Source organism: Herpailurus yagouaroundi, unplaced genomic scaffold (assembly GCF_014898765.1).
Source record: "Herpailurus yagouaroundi ecotype Mexico unplaced genomic scaffold, PumYag 29, whole genome shotgun sequence".
NCBI lineage: Eukaryota > Metazoa > Chordata > Mammalia > Carnivora > Felidae > Herpailurus > Herpailurus yagouaroundi.
The window spans coordinates 96,091,677-96,111,249 of record NW_024412377.1 but is presented as its reverse complement, the minus strand read 5'-3'; the positions used below and the strand labels follow the sequence as shown (position 1 = coordinate 96,111,249).

At 43.3% G+C, this 19,573-nt stretch overlaps 1 protein-coding gene across 1 annotated transcript in view; it reads left to right on the top strand.

Moving 5' to 3' along the window:
• The window catches only part of THBS4 (thrombospondin 4), a 43,498-nt gene that overhangs the window by 15,856 nt on the left and 8,069 nt on the right, over positions 1 to 19,573 (top strand). The window contains exons 3-15 of the mRNA XM_040449804.1: positions 1,641 to 1,888; positions 5,329 to 5,437; positions 5,822 to 5,904; positions 6,233 to 6,284; positions 6,499 to 6,710; positions 8,199 to 8,336; positions 10,528 to 10,596; positions 12,543 to 12,695; positions 15,573 to 15,677; positions 16,238 to 16,345; positions 16,599 to 16,758; positions 18,096 to 18,214; positions 19,097 to 19,149. Coding sequence (XP_040305738.1) covers positions 1,641 to 1,888; positions 5,329 to 5,437; positions 5,822 to 5,904; positions 6,233 to 6,284; positions 6,499 to 6,710; positions 8,199 to 8,336; positions 10,528 to 10,596; positions 12,543 to 12,695; positions 15,573 to 15,677; positions 16,238 to 16,345; positions 16,599 to 16,758; positions 18,096 to 18,214; positions 19,097 to 19,149 — 1,609 coding nt within the window. The remainder of the gene's footprint in view (positions 1 to 1,640; positions 1,889 to 5,328; positions 5,438 to 5,821; positions 5,905 to 6,232; positions 6,285 to 6,498; positions 6,711 to 8,198; positions 8,337 to 10,527; positions 10,597 to 12,542; positions 12,696 to 15,572; positions 15,678 to 16,237; positions 16,346 to 16,598; positions 16,759 to 18,095; positions 18,215 to 19,096; positions 19,150 to 19,573) is intronic.

Sequence of the window (19,573 nt, the reverse complement as noted above, 5' to 3'; positions counted from 1 at the left end):
TTACTCCACGGGGAGGCACCAAGTTGGCATTTACACTCTTCAGAAAAGGTACCTGTGGAAAAATAGTCCAAGTTACTTGCTACAAATCATACAGCTTGACAGCAGCACAGTCTGGGTATATGTACGTAATTCACTTTTTCTTAATTTTTTTTTTTTTTTGTATACTATAACACATGTTTCTTGTGAAAAAAATTAGACAATGAGGATGAGCAAGAGGAAAACATCATCCAAGCACCCATCAATGACCGTATTAGTGTTGACATATTTCCTTCTAAATTTCTGTATATTTTTTTCTGAACGAAATTATACTGTGACTCAACGTGTTTCTCACTCCACAAAATACCAGGACTCTGTGTTTTTAATGCGCACCTATTCCATAGTATCCCATTTCATGATTACACTAAAATTAAAGTAGCTAGTATACCCTGTCTTTTTATGCATATATGTTGTACCAAATGTTTCTTACATATTCCTGAAATGATTATTTCTGGCAATGAACTGGAGTTTGGCAATGGTACCTATGGATGAATTTGGAGGTGTTCTTGGGTCGACTCACTAAGCCCTTAGAAGCAAATCGGTTTGCTCCCAAGACCAAACTTGGGTCTTTAGAGCAAACCTCACCCGATGGGCTTTAACTCCCAAAGGCTCAGCTGAACAGATTTCAGCTCAGGGCTCAATAAATTCAAGAAAGTAATGGAGTAAAAAGCAAGACAGAAAACCAGAATCTTAAAGTTTGTAAGAATTTTTATTTAACAAGAAGTGGAAATGCTTGAGCTTAAGGATATATGTGAATAGATAGCTACCTACATAGAAAAAGAAAAAATCAAACAGAAAATAAGATAGTAGATCTTCTTCTTAGTCCTTCTTTTGCAACCATGGATACCTTAGGTTTTCTGAGCATTGTTAAATTGAAGATGGGTTGCAGAGGGACAGTATGACAGATAATACTCCATTCAATATATGTTTACAAAGGCCTAGACATAGTTCGCATTCCTTTAGTCATGAAATAAACCACTCTCAGTTTCTTTTTTTTTTTTACTTTTTTTTTTTCAATGTATGAAATTTATTGTCAAATTGGTTTCCATACAACACCCAGTGCTCATCCCAAAAGGTGCCCTCCTCTCAGTTTCAAATTCTAGTCTTGCCACTTAGGTGTCCTTGTGTAAGTTCCTTCACTTACCTGACGTTCACTTTTGTCATCTGGAGTTATTCCACTTTGATAGGGTTGCAGTGAATAGAAATTAAGTGTTGAAAGCAACTAAGGGCAGCACCCAGCTCCATTGTAGTGCTTAATAAATGAATTGGTAAATTAATGGATTTATGCGTTCAGGAGCTTATTTGGATTTCAATTGACTTTTGATGGATTCTGCTTGCTTATTGTACTTGCCACTGTCTGAAATTGTTTGTTTTCAGATGTGCTACTTAGTGTCTGTCTTTCCATGAGCACAAAGCATCCTCAACAACAGAGTGGGTTACAGGTGTCTAGAATAATGCCTGGCACACAATGTGTTGAATATTTATGGTTCCAACTTGCTTGCATTCTTTCTAGTAACCCAGCCTTGTGACCTACAGGCTGTTTAGCAGAGACTTGCCCTTTCTCATCCTTTTCTCATCCTTGGTTGATATGTGCTTGGTTCCAGCTGTACTCCGTTACCTGAAGAACGATGGGAGGATTCATTTGGTGGTTTTCAACAACCTGCATCTGGCTGATGGCAGGCGGCACAGGGTCCTCCTGAGACTCACCAACTTGCGGCGAGGGACTGGCTCTGTAGAGCTCTACATGGATTGCACCCAAGTGGATTCTGTTCACAATCTCCCCAGAGCCTTTTCCGGCTCTTCCCAGAGTCCTGAGTCCATTGAATTAAGGACCTTCCAGAGGAAGGCACAGGTAGAAACCCATAAGCCATTCTCCAAAGTGGAAAGAGCCCAGGCTCAGGGAATGCAGAGGAGTATGCTGAGGTCATGTGTGGGTCTCATTCTGGATGCATAATTAGCATTACCTGTAGAACTTAAAAGCCCATTGAAAGAGGGCCTAGGCTCAAGGCAAATTGAATTAAATTCTGTAGAGGTGGTGCCTCGGCCTAAGTATTTTTAATAATACTGATTCTAGGGGCGCCTGGGTGGCTTGGTCGGTTAAGCATCCAACTTCGGCTCAGGTCATGATCTCACGGTCCGTGAGTTCGAGCTCTGCACCAGGCTCTGTGCTGACAGCTCAGAGCCTGGAGCCTGTTTCAGATTCTGTGTCTCCCTCTCTCTCTGCTCCTCCCCTGTTCATGCTCTGTCTCTCTCTGTCTCAAAAATAAATAAACGTTAAAAAAATTTTTTTTAATAATAATAATAACACTGATTCTAATCAGAAGCTAAAATTGAGAGCCTCTGAAGTTGGAAAGGAAAAGCAAAAATTTAAAGAACAATCTTAGAGGGGCCCCTGACTGGCTCGTTTGGTAGAACATGCGGCTCTTGATTGTGGGTTCTTGAGTTTGAGCTCCACATTGGGCCTAGAGATTACATAAAACAAAAACAAAATCTTAGAGCAATAGGATGATCTATTTTAAATCTTTCTATAATTTTACTGTTTTTAATGAAAGTGACAAAGAATGATTGGAAACTCCAAGCACTAGGAACATTTTTCATGTGTCTTATTAGAGCAATCCTAGCAAAAAAGACCTTACTGCCAACTTAGTTCCATGAGGCCTTAAAAGTCTCATCACCCCTTTTCTGTTTTATGATATGTTGATGGTATTTTTTATTATATCATGGCACCTCCCCTAGAAATTGCCACATATATTGCTTTAAAATTTTTGTGCCAGGAAATAATGTGTATAAATAATGTGTATAATAATGTGTATATAAAGAACTAGCATTCTTTGTCCTTCCCATTTATTATAACTGGTCATAGTTCTTGAATTTTACCTTCCATTGATGTAGAAGTCAATGCCAAAATCAGTAACTGTGTTCATCTGTTACGGCCCATAATGTTATCTTCTGTGTCTCAATCTTCATTTCCATTTCTACTTTATTTTATTGTATGTGCTTTAGTTACAAGCTGCTCTGATCCCTTTGTACAAAGAGACTGGGTATAAGCAATAATTTCCATTACAACTAGGAATGCTGAGAAGTTTTACATAAAAATATAAAAACAATGAATCTGATACTGGAATTTTGTGTTTGGAGAATAGGAAGCATTTTCAAGCAGAAACTGCAAGAAAGCTAAAATGCAAGGGTTCTTTTGTTTTTGCAGAAAAAGAGAAAAACACATATAGACTTAGTATAGATTTTTATATAGAGAAAAAAATAGTGAATAGAGAGATATGCAAAACTTTATTTCTGAATCCCCAAAGTAGCCCAAATAATCAGAATGACAGTCACAAATTGTGTCACTGACCATTTCAGAATTTAGTGTGTACCACTAAATAAGTCAATTTCTAAAAGCCAGGAGTCAGCCATGTCAAGGTCATCAGAAACTAAACTCATTGGAGTTTTTCCAAAAGTTCTAAATCCTTAGACTATCAAAGACTACAGTATTCTATCTTCATAGTCACCGTCTTATTTATTCAGTCAGCTAACAAATAGGCATATTCTAGGCGTTAAGGAAAGCATAGTGGGCAAAACAGTCATGGCCCTGCCTCCATAGAGCTTATAGCCTGATGTCCAAAACAATATCTGTTACATAGCATGTGTTGCGTATTAACTTAGCAAAATTAGAAAACAGAATTACTCTGAAAATACTTAGTGTCCTTGTTTTATTTCTTTATTACTTATATATTTTTTAATTTAAATTTTAATCAACATACAGTGCAGTATTGGTTTCTGGAGTAGAATTCAGTGATTCATCCCTTACATACATCACCCAGTGCTCATTATCACAAGTGCCTTCCTCAATACCCATCGTCCATCTAGCCCATCCCCCCCCACCTCCCTCCATCAACCCTCAGTTCTCTGTTGTTAAGAGTCTCTTGTGATTTGCTTTCCTCTCTGCTCTTCCCCACCTTCCTATATGTTCATCTGTTTTGTGTCTTAAATTTCACATATGAACATCCTCATTTTTAAAATAAGGATGATATGGGAATGCAAACTGGTGCAGCCACTCTGGAAAACAGTATGGAGGTTCCTCAAAAGACTAAAAATAGAACCACCCTACGACCCAGCAATTGCACTACTAGGCATTTATCCAAGGGATACAGGTGTGCTGTTTCAAAGGGACACATGCACCCCCATGTTTATAGCAGCACTACCAACAATAGCCAAAGTATGGAAAAAGCCCAAATGTCCATCGATGGATGAATGGATAAAGAAGATGTGGTATATATATACAATAGAGTATTACTCAGCAATCAAAAAGAATGAAATCTTGCCATTTGCAACTACGTGGATGGAACTGGAGGGTATTATGCTAAGTGAAATTAGAGAAAGACAAATATCATATGACTTCACTCATATGAGGACTTGAAGAGACAAAACAGATGAACATAAGGGAAGGGAAACAAAAATAATATAAAAACAAGGAGGGGGACAAAACAGAAGAGACTCATAAATATGGAGAACAAACTGAGGGTTACTGGAGGGGTTGTGGGAGGAGGGTGGGCTAAATGGCCAAGGGGCATTAAGGAATCTACTCCTGAAATCATTGTTGCACTATATGCTAACTAATTTGGATGTAAATTTAAAAAATAATAATAAAATAAGGATGGTAACTTTACACTGGCAGTTAACATAAACTTTTTCTGTCATGAGTATACAATAATGAGTAGATTAAAAATTATAAAATAAAGAGGTGAGGAAATTGACTTTGTGACTAGAATGATTGATATCAACCAATAATGTGAAAGTATGATTCCAACTACCTGATAGTCAGAGAGTATACTGTTTATTCATTCTCGTAGCCCAAGGAAATCAGGGTCTTTGCTAAAACCTGGAGCCGAGACATCCTAAAAACAAAAGCGTTTAAAATTGAGATCAGTGTCTTATTTATTACAGTCTAAACTCCATAACTAAATTCCAGACAATTCTTAAGAGGTGTCTGCCACAAAATAACTTGTTGACCATGAAAGCAAAAGCCTTTCCTCTTCTCAGAGACACCTTGATGAACCCTCAGGCCAAGTTGGATGCCAGCATTTTCCTAGGTTATTGGCTACTTCCATATTTGCTTCAGTCAGAAGGATAGGGCTGGCAGGTTTTAGGAAAAATCAAACCCACAAAATTATGCAAGCTGTCAGAGTCTAAGTATACAGGGCTACTTACTCTGTTATGAAAATTATGTGAGTATGCAAGCACATTGGTTTTTTTAACAGTGTCAGCAATGTGTGGTATGAATGTGATTTCTTCCAGGATTCCTTGGAAGAGCTGAAGCTGGTGGTGAGGGGCTCACTGTTCCAGGTGGCCAGCCTGCAAGACTGCTTCCTACAGCAGAGTGAGCCACTGGCCACCACAAGCACAGGTATGGGCTCTTGGGCAATTTGCACACCTTCATCAGTACAGATAAACCCTGAGCCCCCAAGTGGGCTGGCTCCCATCACTGAAAGGTGAACTTCAGTAGAGCACAGGTACAGGATGTGTCTACAGAAATCAGGCTCTTGTGCCAAAGAGCGGGACAAGAAATATTTCCATTGTACTTTTATTTTTATAACTCATGAATTTGGGCTAACAGCCAATGGCATCATTATCATTTTTTTTCTTAGGTGAATTAGATGAATTACCCCAAGTTAAATTCCTCTCCTCGGGTTTTTGTCATGATGATTCTCTGGGAAACCATTTGCTTTTGAGCCATGGTAGAAATGTCTGTTAGTGGCTGAATACTCCTTGCCTTTTGGTATTGCTACAGGAGACTTTAACCGGCAGTTCTTGGGGCAAATGACCCAACTCAACCAGCTCCTGGGAGAGGTGAAGGATCTTCTGAGACAGCAGGTAACAAGGCCACAGCATCAAAAATCCCTAGTCCTGTCAAAGAAGCTCATCATACGAGCTAGTGGAGCTGCTGAGGCAGCAGGGGCAGGGAGATGGACCTGGTGGCAGACCTCAGGTGGCCCCATGCGGCCCACTACCCCGGAGGTCTGTTCGAAGGGCTCTGGAAGTGGGGGACAGGTATGTGATGGCTCTCCTTGGAGCCATCAAAGGCTACATTAGCACTACCTTAAGAAATGTTTACTAGATTGCTACACATGGATTCTTTCATTCCTGGATTCTATATCAGATACTCCTTTTCCATCCTGTTTTTCCCTTCCCATTTCTAAAGGTCAAGGAAACATCATTTTTGCGAAATACCATAGCTGAGTGCCAGGCTTGCGGTAAGTGCTGTTCTAGTAACTGCTTCATCCTGAGTTGGACGAGCAGGTGAGGACTGATGAAGGGCCATGGAGTGAGGCTACACTGACTATGGTTTCTGGAGGTTTGGCACAGAGTTAGAGGGAAGGGAAGTTCATTGGAAAATCAAATAGCATTTTGAATCAGCTACGTTTTTCTGCTGGTCAAAAAGTCTGCGGATTATTGGTTTTCCTCTAGGTCCACTGAGCTTTCAGTCTCCAACCCCAAACACGCTGGTGCCCCCTGCATCCCCAGCGCCCACGACATCCTCGACACCCCCAGTGCGCCGCTGTGATTCTAACTCCTGTTTCCGTGGCGTCCGATGTACTGACACCAGAGATGGCTTTCAGTGTGGGCCCTGCCCCGAGGGCTACACAGGAAATGGGATCACCTGTTCTGATATTGATGAGGTAAAAGTTCAGCTTCTCCGGGACAGGGGCTCCCTAAGTATCTTGTACACCCTACAGTTTATGGAAAAGGAAGCCAGGTTGATGATGCTGGGATGACATGGGCTGTTCTCCAGGTGACATAAATACTCTCCCTCGTGAATCCTTAGCGACCACAAGACCATGAGCAGCAGGATGAAGGAGGCATGACACCTGATTGTGGCTCTGTTTGTAATATCTCCTCTCTGTGTTCCCGGCTGTTCTGCTGGGCCATGTCACTATAATGCTGAGATTTGTACCCCAGCATCGATTATTTCTCTCATGTAGTCAGTGTTACAGTTTGGATTTTTCTACACTTCTGCAAACACGGGAGGGGGAATATCTGTATGAGGGTATATTTCAGGGGTTGCAACTAACTTCTTTAGGTTAGATGTGCAGAGGGGAATCTCAGACCAGCAAAGCCTGTTGAGGAGATCCTATAACCTGTGAGTAACCAAAAGTGCTGAGGGATGGAGCCAGAAGGACATACAGCAAACACAGGCTGTTTGGCCGGCTCGCAAAAGCCTCTAAAGGAGATTGTTTCAAGACTGTGGTTAGCCAGTCTTTAGTCCCAAAGCAGTGTTCACAGTAGGTAGCAAGGCCGCCACCAGAATATGCCTTTCCCCTCCCACCAAGCCAGAGGAGGACTAGAAGGAGAAAGAACAGTGCCTGCAAAGAGTTAGGTGTGTGTGCATACACACACACACACACACACACACACACACACACAGCTCCTTCAGGCTCATGGTAGCACTCAGCTGATTACTTTCCCAGGTAGTAAGCAATTAAGATGGTCTGTAGTAATCCCACACTTGGAGAGACGTCTGTACATGTTTCACAGAACTGCATCTGGTTTTTATCTGTGAGCTGGAATTTTCCTCCTTTTGAAAGGGCAGGAAGTGGTCATGTTTTTTACATTAGTTGAAGCGGTTAAAAAAAAAAATCAGAACCAATCTCCTAGACTACCAAGAGCCTTAGAACATCCGTGGACTCTATAGGGCATGAAGGCAGGCACAGACCCTAATAGATCACATCTTGTTGAAAAAAGCAACAGCTTCCCTGGCCTTGTCTTCTTGAGATTTTTTCATTTGAGAATTTGGTTTAGTAATGCATTTGGATTCATCTAACAGCCACCTGACAGGCAGTCCAGGAACACTGTCCTTCCATGGTGGTTTTAAGTTACAAGGTAGAATATCAGAGAATTTACACTGGGAGGTAGACTGATTATCGTTAAGGACCTTTTCCACTTGGCCATGCCGTTATTTGTAATACAGGAAAGCCCACTAGAAGTCAGCCTTATACTGTGTGTGTCTGAGATTCCATCTATAACTATGAAATTAGAAGCCTTTATATCCTTTTACCATCTTGGTCACCAAGAAATGGACAGTTAAGTAAATAAGCATGTACATATAGATGAATGAGAGTTTGTGTTTTCTCCATGTGGCTAAAGACTTTGGGTTTTTTTGTTCCCAGTGCAAATACCATCCCTGCTACCCAGGTGTGCGCTGTGTGAACTTGGCTCCTGGCTTCAGATGTGATGCGTGCCCCATGGGCTTCACAGGGCCCATGGTACAGGGTGTTGGGATCAGTTTTGCCAAGTCAAACAAGCAGGTGGGCTGAAGTTACGGTCTTTCTACTCATTTTTTGTCTTAATTACCAACAGAAAACCTTGGGTTTGTTCCCACCTCTTTCATTATAACCCTTTACCTCCTTGAACAGCCAATGCCATGTGGAATGTCATGGTGCACAAAGGACAAATAGGGAAGTTTTCCAACTCATTTCTGAGTATAGATGTTCATAATATCCAGTAGGGAGGAAACTATTAAATCAGGATAATAGAGTATCGCTAGGAAAACAATAGAGTATCACTAGGAAAACTAAATATGTGGTATGATTTCAGACTTATTCTGTTAGCCATTGAACGTTTTGTCCTGCAGAATAACTTGAGAATCAAGGAAACAAATAAAAGCTTTGAAAAATTAGGTCACTTTTATAGAGTCATTGTTGCTGATAAGAAGCTGTTTTAGAGATGAGAGGATTTCAAGAGTAGAAATAATCCCCTGAGGAAACCCCCCTTCTTCTTATATAAGCTATAAACTGCCATAAAGCACTTGAGCACTTTGTGACAGTCTCCATTTATTTCCAAATGTTCTACTATATCCTGGCCATTATTTAACTGACTGACTGTGAAATTCTTTTTGATGTCTTCAGCCCTTAAAAGTGGTTGGTCTATAAATATATTTTACTGCCTTAGGGAAATTATTAGGTTTGAAGAAGGGCAAGGGTTCATTATTTCCTAGCTGCCTATCAAAGGATTCTAGAGGGCATCATTTTTTAAGACTAGAAAAAGGAGGCAAGCTGGACATAGACGAGTAACAAGAAACCATTAGAGTAATGACCCAAAGTTTTTCATCCTCTCCTCTAAAGACAAAAGTCTCCAAGACGAAACCATGGAAAATAGACGAAATGAAATAGACAGTACTTTGTGTAAGAGAGTAAGAAGCAGTGCCCAGTGGATTTCCAGTAATATGGTAGACTCGACTGAAGTAGAAGGAGCCACCTTGCTAAAACTTAACAAATTAATGCTTATGGGAGGTAGGAGCTGGGTATCAGTCCTAGGAGTGGGAATCGGGTTTTAGCACCTGTGTAGGTATAGCAGATGTAGTCCTGGACCTTTAGAAAGACCTACCACGCCTTCATAAAGCCATGAACCCTACCCATGCATTACAAGGAGATGAGAAAACTACTAGCCCCCAAAATCAACAAGGAAACTTCATGTCATCTTTGGGACATGGTTGACAAAAAGGAATATTTCCCACAACAAATCAGAGCTCCAGGTTTGTGCCGTATACCGTTATGAGCTTCAAATCTATGTTACTAATACCACATGGAAATACAGCCAGAAAATTAACATAAAAATTAGCCCTGGTGCAGTAAAATCCCTGGGGCCCTGGCTAATGTCAAAGCCATACCAGAGACTCTGAAACCCAGTGCCAGTAGAACATGCAAAAACAGGGCGCTAAAGGTATGTTGTTCATAAACATTTTGTTCATAAACAAAAATGGTGATTTATGTGAATGGTGATTTAAGCTACCCTGAGGATACATGATAAATATAAAACAGTTCAAAAGGATAAAGAGGCCAAGGAAGGAATAGATATCATAATTTAAAAATAGGGCAGTGTGAAAAATAAAAGGCAACTTTGAAAAACAGGTTAAACTTACTCAGTGAAAAATGTAATCATTGACATTAAAAACTCAATAGATGGGCAAGACAGCTATCAGAGAATATATAGAATGGAAGGTGCATCTAAGGAAATCATCCAGAATGCAGCACAGAAAAATAAAGATATGTGAAAATATGAACAAGAGGTTAAGAGTCAAAAGGAGAAATTAATGAGAAAGTCCAATATTGGCTTATATTGGTAGTTCCAAAGAAAGAATTCAAAGAGTAGGAGCAGAGGGAAGCTGAGAATTTTCCAGAATTGAAGAAAGCTAGGAATCCTCATACAGAAGTACATCTAGTACCAAACAGGATATAGAAGTACTTTCCTGAGTTAAAAGGTTGCAGGAACAGATGAATCATACCAGTTCTGTTTTCTGAACAACCTTAAATCCCAAGGCGGCAACTATCACTTGAAATTAGGTCAAGTACAGATTGGTACAAACACAGGGAGGTGGCTAAAGTGACACTCCTGTTATCATTTTACCTGAAATCCCATGTCTTCACCCAAAGCTATCAAAGCAAAATGTATTTGCATTTCTGCTTAAATGGAGTATGTCTTTAAACTTTCCTGTACTAGGTCTGCACTGACATTGATGAGTGTCAAAACGGAGCGTGTGTTCTCAACTCTATCTGTATTAACACTCTGGTAAGTATTTTTCATGGATGATGTTATCAAAGCAGACCAGTTATTGAGACAATCATATGTTTATAAATCATAACCCAAACACACATAGAACAGGTGGGTACAACATATTTGGTTGGCAAATGAAGATAAAAGTTTATGTTGAAAAATAGTTTTTCATGTGAGAGTAATTTTATAAGTAATTTTTATATAAGAATTATATTCTAACTGCTATATTTTAATCATAGTTGCAATGTTGGGCTTTTAGAATATATTTTTGAAAGATTCTTTTATTTTAAAAATATGAAGAGCTTCTTAGTTTATACAGTTCAGAATATACATTTTATTGGTGATGACACAATCCCCAAATAGTATTCATTATTTTTATAAATCTCTCCAAAAGTCATTTGTATTAAAATGCTTAGCTCTTAAGAGGTCTAAAGGGTATATATTTAGATACGGTTTTATTTCTGAAAGTTCTTGTCAACTGATTCCGAGATAGAGGTGTGGCCCAGTAACCATCAAGAGACCTGCTGATTCCATTTGTGACTGCTTCTAACTTTGTCCCTAGGAAAACTACTCTAGTTTGCTTGTATGTAAAAACATTTTATAGGGGTGCCTGGGTGGCTCAGTCGGTTAAGGGTCCGACTTCGGCTCAGGTCATGACCTCACAGCTTGTGAGTTCGAGCCCTGCCATCAGGCTCTGTGCTGACAGCTCAGAGCCTGGAGCCTGTTTCGGATTTCTGTGGGTGTCTCTCTCTCTCTCCCTCCTCCACTTGTGCTCTGTTGCTCTCTCTCTCTCTCTCTCTCAAAAATAAACATTTTTTTAAATTTAAAAACATTTTATAAATATCAAGCCCCTTATTTTAGTCCTCACAACAACCATGTCACTAGGCACTATTATTCCCATCTGACAGTTGAAGAAACAACTCCAGAAAAGTAACTGGGCCAAGCCCACACCTCTCCTAAGACTTCCAGCTGCAGAGCCTGCGTTCCTATCCACATACTCGGCTACCTAGGAATATAGGGATTGTTGCTTCTTAGCTTTTCACCAGGCCCTTATCAGTGAGTCTGCAGATAGAGATTTGGGAGACACTGACATAAAGGTAATAACTAAAGTCACCCTGGGGGAAGAAAACTAGATGGTGGAACCATCTAGAAAGTAGAACTCCGGAGAACCTCAAAAATGGGCCGACGAAAAAGAGCAAGAGCCAAGAAAAGGAGAGAACCGACCAAATGGAGCAATCCGGTAAGGCCAGTAGATAGAGGAAGACCACTGAAGAGCATCCCTTGGAGTTGGCAGTAAGAGGTTGTTAATGACCGAAATCATTGAACCCTACAGGTGACATGGGTGTCTTTCATGAAATGTAATTTCATCTCAGTAAAGCTGTTAAAAAAAAGTCACGGCCGGTAGAAGGGCTGCTGTAGCAGGGCTGACAGCTCATTTGCCAGGCTTCTCCACGGAGCCTCCCTCATCAAGAATTCTCAGTGCAAGGCCGTTGACATTTCTCTGTACAACTGTTCTTTGTCATTCCATTTTTAAAAAGCCAAAGGAACAGTTAAAAAAAAAAAAAAAAACAACCTTGTTTTTTCCTAACATGCTTTTCAATCAAACCGTCTCCCTTGTCCTGAGAATAAATGCTCTCTGCCTCCCAGGGCCTCATTGGCGCCATCAGCCCCTTCCCCTTTTGTCTTCCACGGCAGAGCTGGCAAGTCCTGGTGACGGTGGTTCACTCTAGCCTTCTTCTGCCCTCCCCGCTCTTCCCTCATGTCCGTGTGGCTCGCTGCAGCTTCCAGGCTGGCAGTGTCTTCCTCAACATTCGCACAGTCCTCCAAGATGTACACATGGGCGGAGAGGCAGGCATGGGTGTCCCTAAATCTTGGCATCACTGAGTACCTACAAAAAGAAACACAACTGCAGTCGCCTTGCTCACAGTTCTGAGCCCCAGCTCATCATCTAATCTTTGCAGGGATCTTACCGCTGTGGGCCTTGCAAACCGGGGTACACTGGTGATCAGACAAGGGGATGCAAAACCGAAAGGAGCTGCAGAAATCCTGAGCTGAATCCTTGCAGTGTGAATGCACAGTGCATTGAAGAGAGGCAAGGGGATGTGACATGTGTGGTAAGTTGTCTGTCACCCGCTCAATGATTTTTTTCCTCTTCCATTTCAAACACCAACCCCTCCCCAGTTTCTCCTTGCTTCCAGGTAAAAAGTACTCGGAAGTGAAAACATTTCAATTGAGATAAACACAGAATTTAATAGTAACAGGGTCAGCTGAGTTCGCGGAGAGCAATGTGAAGTCCATTGAACATCAGCTGCCTTTTCTCTCCCTGTCAGTCATGGGTCAACACGATTCCCTCGGGCACATCAGTGGTAGAGCCCTCACTCCTAGATACCCTCTGTGGAGGGCCAAGAAGTGGGCGGCAAGAAGCGAAGGGGCCACCTTCCCTCCCTCCCATCCACCGCCCTATTTATTCGGGGAAGGTATTAGCATACTGCCATCCTTTCTAGCTGTCCTTAGAATCTGGCCTGATGTTCCAGGAAGCAGGTTGGAGGGAAGTGGTAGGCTGTTTCAAACTCTCAGAGAACCCTCCTGTCTCCCGCCAGTGAGCGCGAGGGGCCAGAGGGCACTTTTCCGTCTCCACCTACACCCAGATTCAGGAATAGCTCAGCGGATGGTCACTCTTCTCCCTATGCATTACCCAACCCTGGAGCCCATCTGGGGAGGAGCTGGCTGGCAAGAGAGCTGACGTGGGTCTCGGGCCAGGTGGGTGCATGCTAGGCCCTTGGTGAAGAAGAAGGCCCTTTCTGACACCCACTCCTAAATCCCAGGCTCCAGAATCCTCAGGGCTTCTAGACACTGAGAAATCAGCCACTTCAGCTGCTTCCCAGTAAGTCAGGCCCATGGCAGGTGGCCCTTCAGACTGTGGGACTCCCAGGTTCACGACGGTCACTCCTGAGCGGCAGGATGGATTCTGGGAGACGCTTTCTCTCTTCTCTATACCTTGAACTTAGGCTTCTTTATCATTATGCTCACAAAATTTTCTACTGGGAGCATATCGCTTTTCAAATATTGGAAAGGAGAAGAATCAGAATGAAGTTGAAGAAATGTAATAACACGCGTTCTCTCTGGCAGCACATATAGTCTGTAACAAGGTCCTGACAAAGGAGCAAGTTGGGTCAGAGGGAAAAACCCCACAACTTGCCTAATTCCTGTTGCCTGGGCATGTTTATTACCATTGAGAGGCGAGTGTAAATCTGTGTTTAAATCCTAATTTTCTGTGAACAAATTAATGACTTCCCTGGGATGGTGGGTGATGGAGCTCTTAATATGTTTTTGAATTTGTAATAAGGCACGACGACAGATGGTAAAGGATTAATACACTTGGTGTGACTACTAAAATAATTTAATCTGCCAGAAAATGGCTCATTAAAAATGTATTTGTTCCTAGAGGAAATTTTTTCTTTCATTAAAATGAGTCAAGGACCATACCCCATGGCCAAGCTTTCCAGGCCTTCTGAAGGCCCGCTGAAGCAACTGCACGGAAATAGGGGCACTTACGGGAGGGGTGTCTTTGGCCTCCTGCCTTCTAAATTCCTGGTTGCAGAAGGAAAGCATGGATGATTGAGAACAGGCAGGCTGCCGCTTAGGAAGTCACTGGTCTTCAATCACCTTCTTTTGATTAGCAAGGCCAGGAAATTTAATGTTTATTCATGTCAAGTTCTTTTTCCCTAAACCCTGCTTCTGTTCCTCAGGCTCTCTGTCCTCTCCCTGACTTTCTGGTTCCCTGTCCTTTTCCAGGTCCTCTTCCTCACTGTTCCTTCCTCTGTTCTGCCTTTCCCCTCTGCAGGTGCCTGTCCTGTTCCTGGGCTGGGCCCCCAGGTCCTACCTCATGCCCAGGGCACCACTTACTGAATAACTTCTTTTGTCTTCGGTTTGCCAGCGATCCTTGCTCAATAGCCTAGTTGTCTCACCTACAATGGGGTAACAATGACCTTGCAGTGTCATTGTAAGGATTGGAGACAATGGGTGTAGGGTCTGATACAGAATAACTATTGATGCCTCTTATGCTGGCAATGAAGTGAGGGCTGGTGACGACAGGGTACTTGGGTAGACTTTTCCAGGGATGGAGAGAACACACAGGCCCAGCCCTGGACCTGTGGGAATCTTCTTTTGCTACAGGGCATGAATAAAGGTAAAGCACCTTGGAAGGTTACTCTTTTGATGGAAATTGATTTAGAAGACTGTTAAAATCAGAGATATGACTGTGGTTCAAGAATGATACGGGAAGTGGCACAAAAGCCACATGCATTCGTTTCTGCTGGGAGAGGAAATTGAATAATCATGTGGAGAACAGGTTAACAGTAACTCTAAATTACAAATACCCTTTGAACAGGAATTCCACACTAAGACACCAGTACATGGCAGAATGACCTATGTACTAGAGTAACCTGTTGTAGCCTTGTTTGCAATAGAAAAATGTTTTAAAAACCAGACACCCATCAGTAGAGGACTGGTTGAATTCATTAAGGCACATGCCTACCACTTTGGGTATGATAATCTGTGACCACTAAAAAGAGTGATGTGATCTACATGGAGTGATATGGAAAGAGCTCCAAATAAAGTACAGAACAGTGGATAGAGGTGCTGTCAGTTGTGTTAAAAGTCAAAAGAAAAAGAATGCGTGTATTTGCTTGTCTGTGCATGTTGTATCTGTGGAAGTATACATAATAATGGATGGCCTGAGCCAAAAGAATAGGAATGAATGGGGAGGAGTCTTGATTCTATCTCCCTTTGTACCTTTTGATTCATAAGACTATTCAAAAAACAATAGTTTTAAAATCCTACCCAACAAGGTGGTGTAGCTCTGGGCCCTCCCTCTGGGGAAGCATATATGATTAGCAGGGATTCACAGGGTCAGAGCTGAGGCCCTTGTCAGCCACCTGCCTCCTCCCAGGCTTGGCTTCCCAAACTTCTCCTGCGCTTTCCCTTCACAGTGTGGCATTGGTTGGGCTGGCGATGGCTATATCTGCGGAAAGGATGTGGACATTGACAGTTACCCCGACGAAGAACTGCCGTGCTCTGCCAGGAACTGCAAGAAGGTAAGGAGGGCACACAAGAAAAACACCACGTTCACTGTGGGCTGTCCAGAGCCAGAGCTTATATGGGGGAGGGTTCCATTTAAAACTGCATTTTGAAAGTAGCTGCATGTCAAACGTAGCCAAACAGCCATCAACAGGAAAGTCAGGCGGCTACAGTCAGTCTTGAGGTTAGAAATCATTTCTGACCTAAGACAGATGTAGATGGAGGTGGGGAAATACGGAGAGGTTGGTAAAAGGGTACAGACAGGATACGAAGGCATAAGAAGAATAAACCTGAGGATCTAATGTATAACATGGTAACTATAGTTGTTAACCCTGTATTGTCTAACTGCAGTTGGCTAAAAGGATAGAACTTAAATGTTCTCACCCACACACAAAGAGCCAGTGAGTTGTTGGATGTGTTAACTCAATGGTGGGAATCCTTTCACAACATAAAGGTATATTAAATAATCACAGTGTACACTTCAAATATATTAGAATTTTGCCAGGTGTACATCAATAAAGCTGAAAAAAAAAGTCAGATGTAGATGTTTCTCTGAGCTCTTGTTTCTTCTCCTTAGGATAATTGCAAGTATGTGCCAAATTCTGGCCAAGAAGATGCAGACAGAGATGGCATAGGAGATGCTTGTGACGACGACGCTGACGGAGACGGGATCCTGAATGAGCAGGTACTTGCTCTGCCAGCCGGGCGCATGAATTGCCACATACCAGGGATGCAGAAGAAAGCCTGCAGAGTCCCCTGTTGTATTAGTCATCCCCCATGGTAGTTGCCATGCCTGTGATCCCCTGGCATTGCGGCTCTCTCTCCTGAGTTCTGACAGTGCATGACAATGGGGTGGGGGCTGGCTGGCATCCACTGCAGGACCAGAGACCTTGGAGGGATTCATTCAAGTCTGATTAAATGGTCTTCTGATCCTTTAGGATAACTGTGTCCTGACTCACAATGTGGACCAAAGGAACAGTGACAAAGATATCTTTGGGGACGCCTGTGACAACTGCCGGAATGTCCTGAATAATGACCAGAAAGACACTGATGGAGATGGAAAAGGAGACGCCTGTGATGATGACATGGATGGAGATGGTGGGCTTGTCTTGCTTTGTCTTTTATGTGGGACTCGTGTGTCCTTTTGCCCTTGTTCTCTGTTAGGAGCAGAAATAGCATTGCTAACTCAGAAGGCCTCCCACATGGAGTGGTTTCCTGCAGCTTGTGTCTGGCCTGCCTCTTTCGATGGAAGGAGACTCCATAGCCCACTCCTCTATTTAATAACCCTGGGTGTTTCTGGAATTCTACAACTTTGCCAGAAACTTTGTGGGGATTACTTCGAGCGGCATCTTTGTAGGCCATGTATCTTCCTAGAAAGAGTAGATCTCCCCCACCCCCACTTCCCACCTGTAAGATTCCTGGGAGCAGAGAATTGAATGAGGGGGCCTTGAGCAGGGTCACAAACTACAGGCCCTGGGTCTGGCTCCTCCTGTGAAGAATCAGGCATCTCCTGGAAGACAGGCCCTTCCCCTGCCTATTCTGGGAAGAGTGTGGAGGCAGGAGTGGGCCAGCTCTAGGCTCCCCTGAAGAGGCCTTCTAGTGTGGGCTGTGTGAATGGCAACCCCCAGAGCACAGTTTGAGCTCTGGAGCCTCTCAGGATGGGAGGCAGAACATTTGTTTCTGTGTAGCTTCCATAGCATATAGATGACTATCATCAAAGTATAGGCTGGATGTGATAGTTTTTGAAAAATATTTCACATCACAAGGGCCTTGAAGGAAAATCTTTAGAAATACACTCCCGGCCCTCCACCTACTCACCCACCACACACACACACACCACTCCAGAATATCCACACCTCCCTAAAACATGACCTCATCCTTTGCAAGCCCTACTGATGATCAGATCCAGTGGTATGCTGGTAAACCAGTTCAACAAACCAAAAAAAGCTCCAAGATGTAGCATTTGCCAGTTTCTATGCTATAAATACCACTCCCACCATGACTGATTACAGGCTGCTTGCATGACAGGACACAGACAACAGTTGGGAAGGGGGGGGGGGGGGAGGGCACGGTGGGCCCAGCCCTTGGGTCCCAGTCTTTATTCACATCGCCACAAGGTCCTCCCTCTCCAGGGCTGGCCCACCTAGCCCTCATGACCTTTTCATCTGGTTACATGATAGTCCTTGACATCTTGCACAACTTCTCACTGCATGGAGAAATGCCTCAGATCGCTGTTCATTTTTAAGTCTCCCAGAATCCATCCTTTGAGGGTACATCCAGATGAGTGCTGAGAAAGGTAGTGTGGCTCTTGGAGGACAGCTCAACAGAAGTCACTCACCCCAGGCCTGGGTAGAGGCTTGATCTCTTAGCACCCAGAAGCCTGTCTTCTAGATCTGTGTGTTCACCTGACTCAGGAAACCATTCCTTTCTTGTAGGAATAAAAAACATTCTGGACAACTGCCCAAAAGTTCCCAATCGTGACCAACGGGACAGGGATGGTGATGGCGTGGGGGATGCCTGTGACAGTTGTCCTGATGTCAGTAACCCTAACCAGGTGAGTAGCGTTTGAGGGCCTCATACTCGAGGCTGAGCTCCCCTATGTGAAGATTCTTTAAGACCGGTGCCTAGAAAAACAGCAGAGCACACTGGCTCAGCTCCTTGCTGTTGCACTTACCTACCAGAGCAGACATGGTAGAATTGCACACCTTAGGTCTGGAGGTGGTAGGAAGAACGCTTCACGAGACCTAAGGCCCTCTGGGCTAATCTCGTGGGCTGTAGAGTGCCTATGTAGAGTGCCTTAGTAGTAGGAACTTAATGATGCCCAAAACAAGTCTTTTTGCTGGAAGGAAAATGTAGCATGGAAACTAACCTTTGGGAACCTGTGCCCTTTTAGTCCCCAAGCCCCTATACAGCCTATGTCTGGACATTTCAGATGAAGTTCAGTTAGCGCCGTGTTGTTTCCCTTCTCGCTTCCTGCCTGGATAATTGGGTATGATGTGTCATGTATTTTTAAGGCCCTGAGAGAGGGGCTTCATTGTTGCCCTCTGTGACTCACTCCCATTCTGGCTTAATTCCAACATGCGGAAGCAAAGCCAAATCAGTTTGCCTTGTCCCCATGCCTTTGGCTGGCTCTCCTCAGACCCGTGCCCCAGTTCCACGTCTCCACCTGCCACCATCCTGCCCCGGCGCCCTTTCCAATCAGCTCATCTGGTGTGTAGGCAGCCCAGCCATGTGGCTTGATATTTTGGAAGGCTTTTTTGACAATTCAGCATTGTGCCTACACCAATATGGTGCTGTCCTTTTGCAGTTCTGCACCAACCCAATTCCAGAGAGGCTTCCTGAGATGCAGTGGTGAGGGGCCAGATCTGCCTTCTCTGGAACGTTCTGTGCATGAAGGCCCAGGGATAAATAATTACATGGTCTGTTCTCTTTGCAGTCTGATGTGGATAACGACCTGGTTGGGGACTCCTGTGACACCAATCAGGACAGGTATGGCACATTTCCCAGCTGCATTAAGGCCCAATGAAAAATTTAGAGGGAATTTTAGCTTTTGGAGCTTTCTGCTGCTACCTTGCTTTGGGATCTTGCTGAATAAATTGAGAGAGATAGAGCTACTGGGGGGACAATAGCCCTCCCTCTGGCCAGGGTCACCGCACTTCCTTGAAAGTTCTCTATAGCCAGGTGACGGTGTCAGGAGGGGCCACGAGGCACTCCAGCAAGTGAGATTCTAGCACAGGAGAGGCAATAGAGCATCATGCTTCAGACATGGGCTCTGGATGATACACAGCTAGATAAATCCCAGCCCCTTCACTTACAAACTACCTAACCTTAGGCAGGTCATCAAATCTCTGTGCCTCAGTTTTCTCATCTGAAAAATGGGGACGACAATGGCACGTAGCCAGGTCTGCTGTGA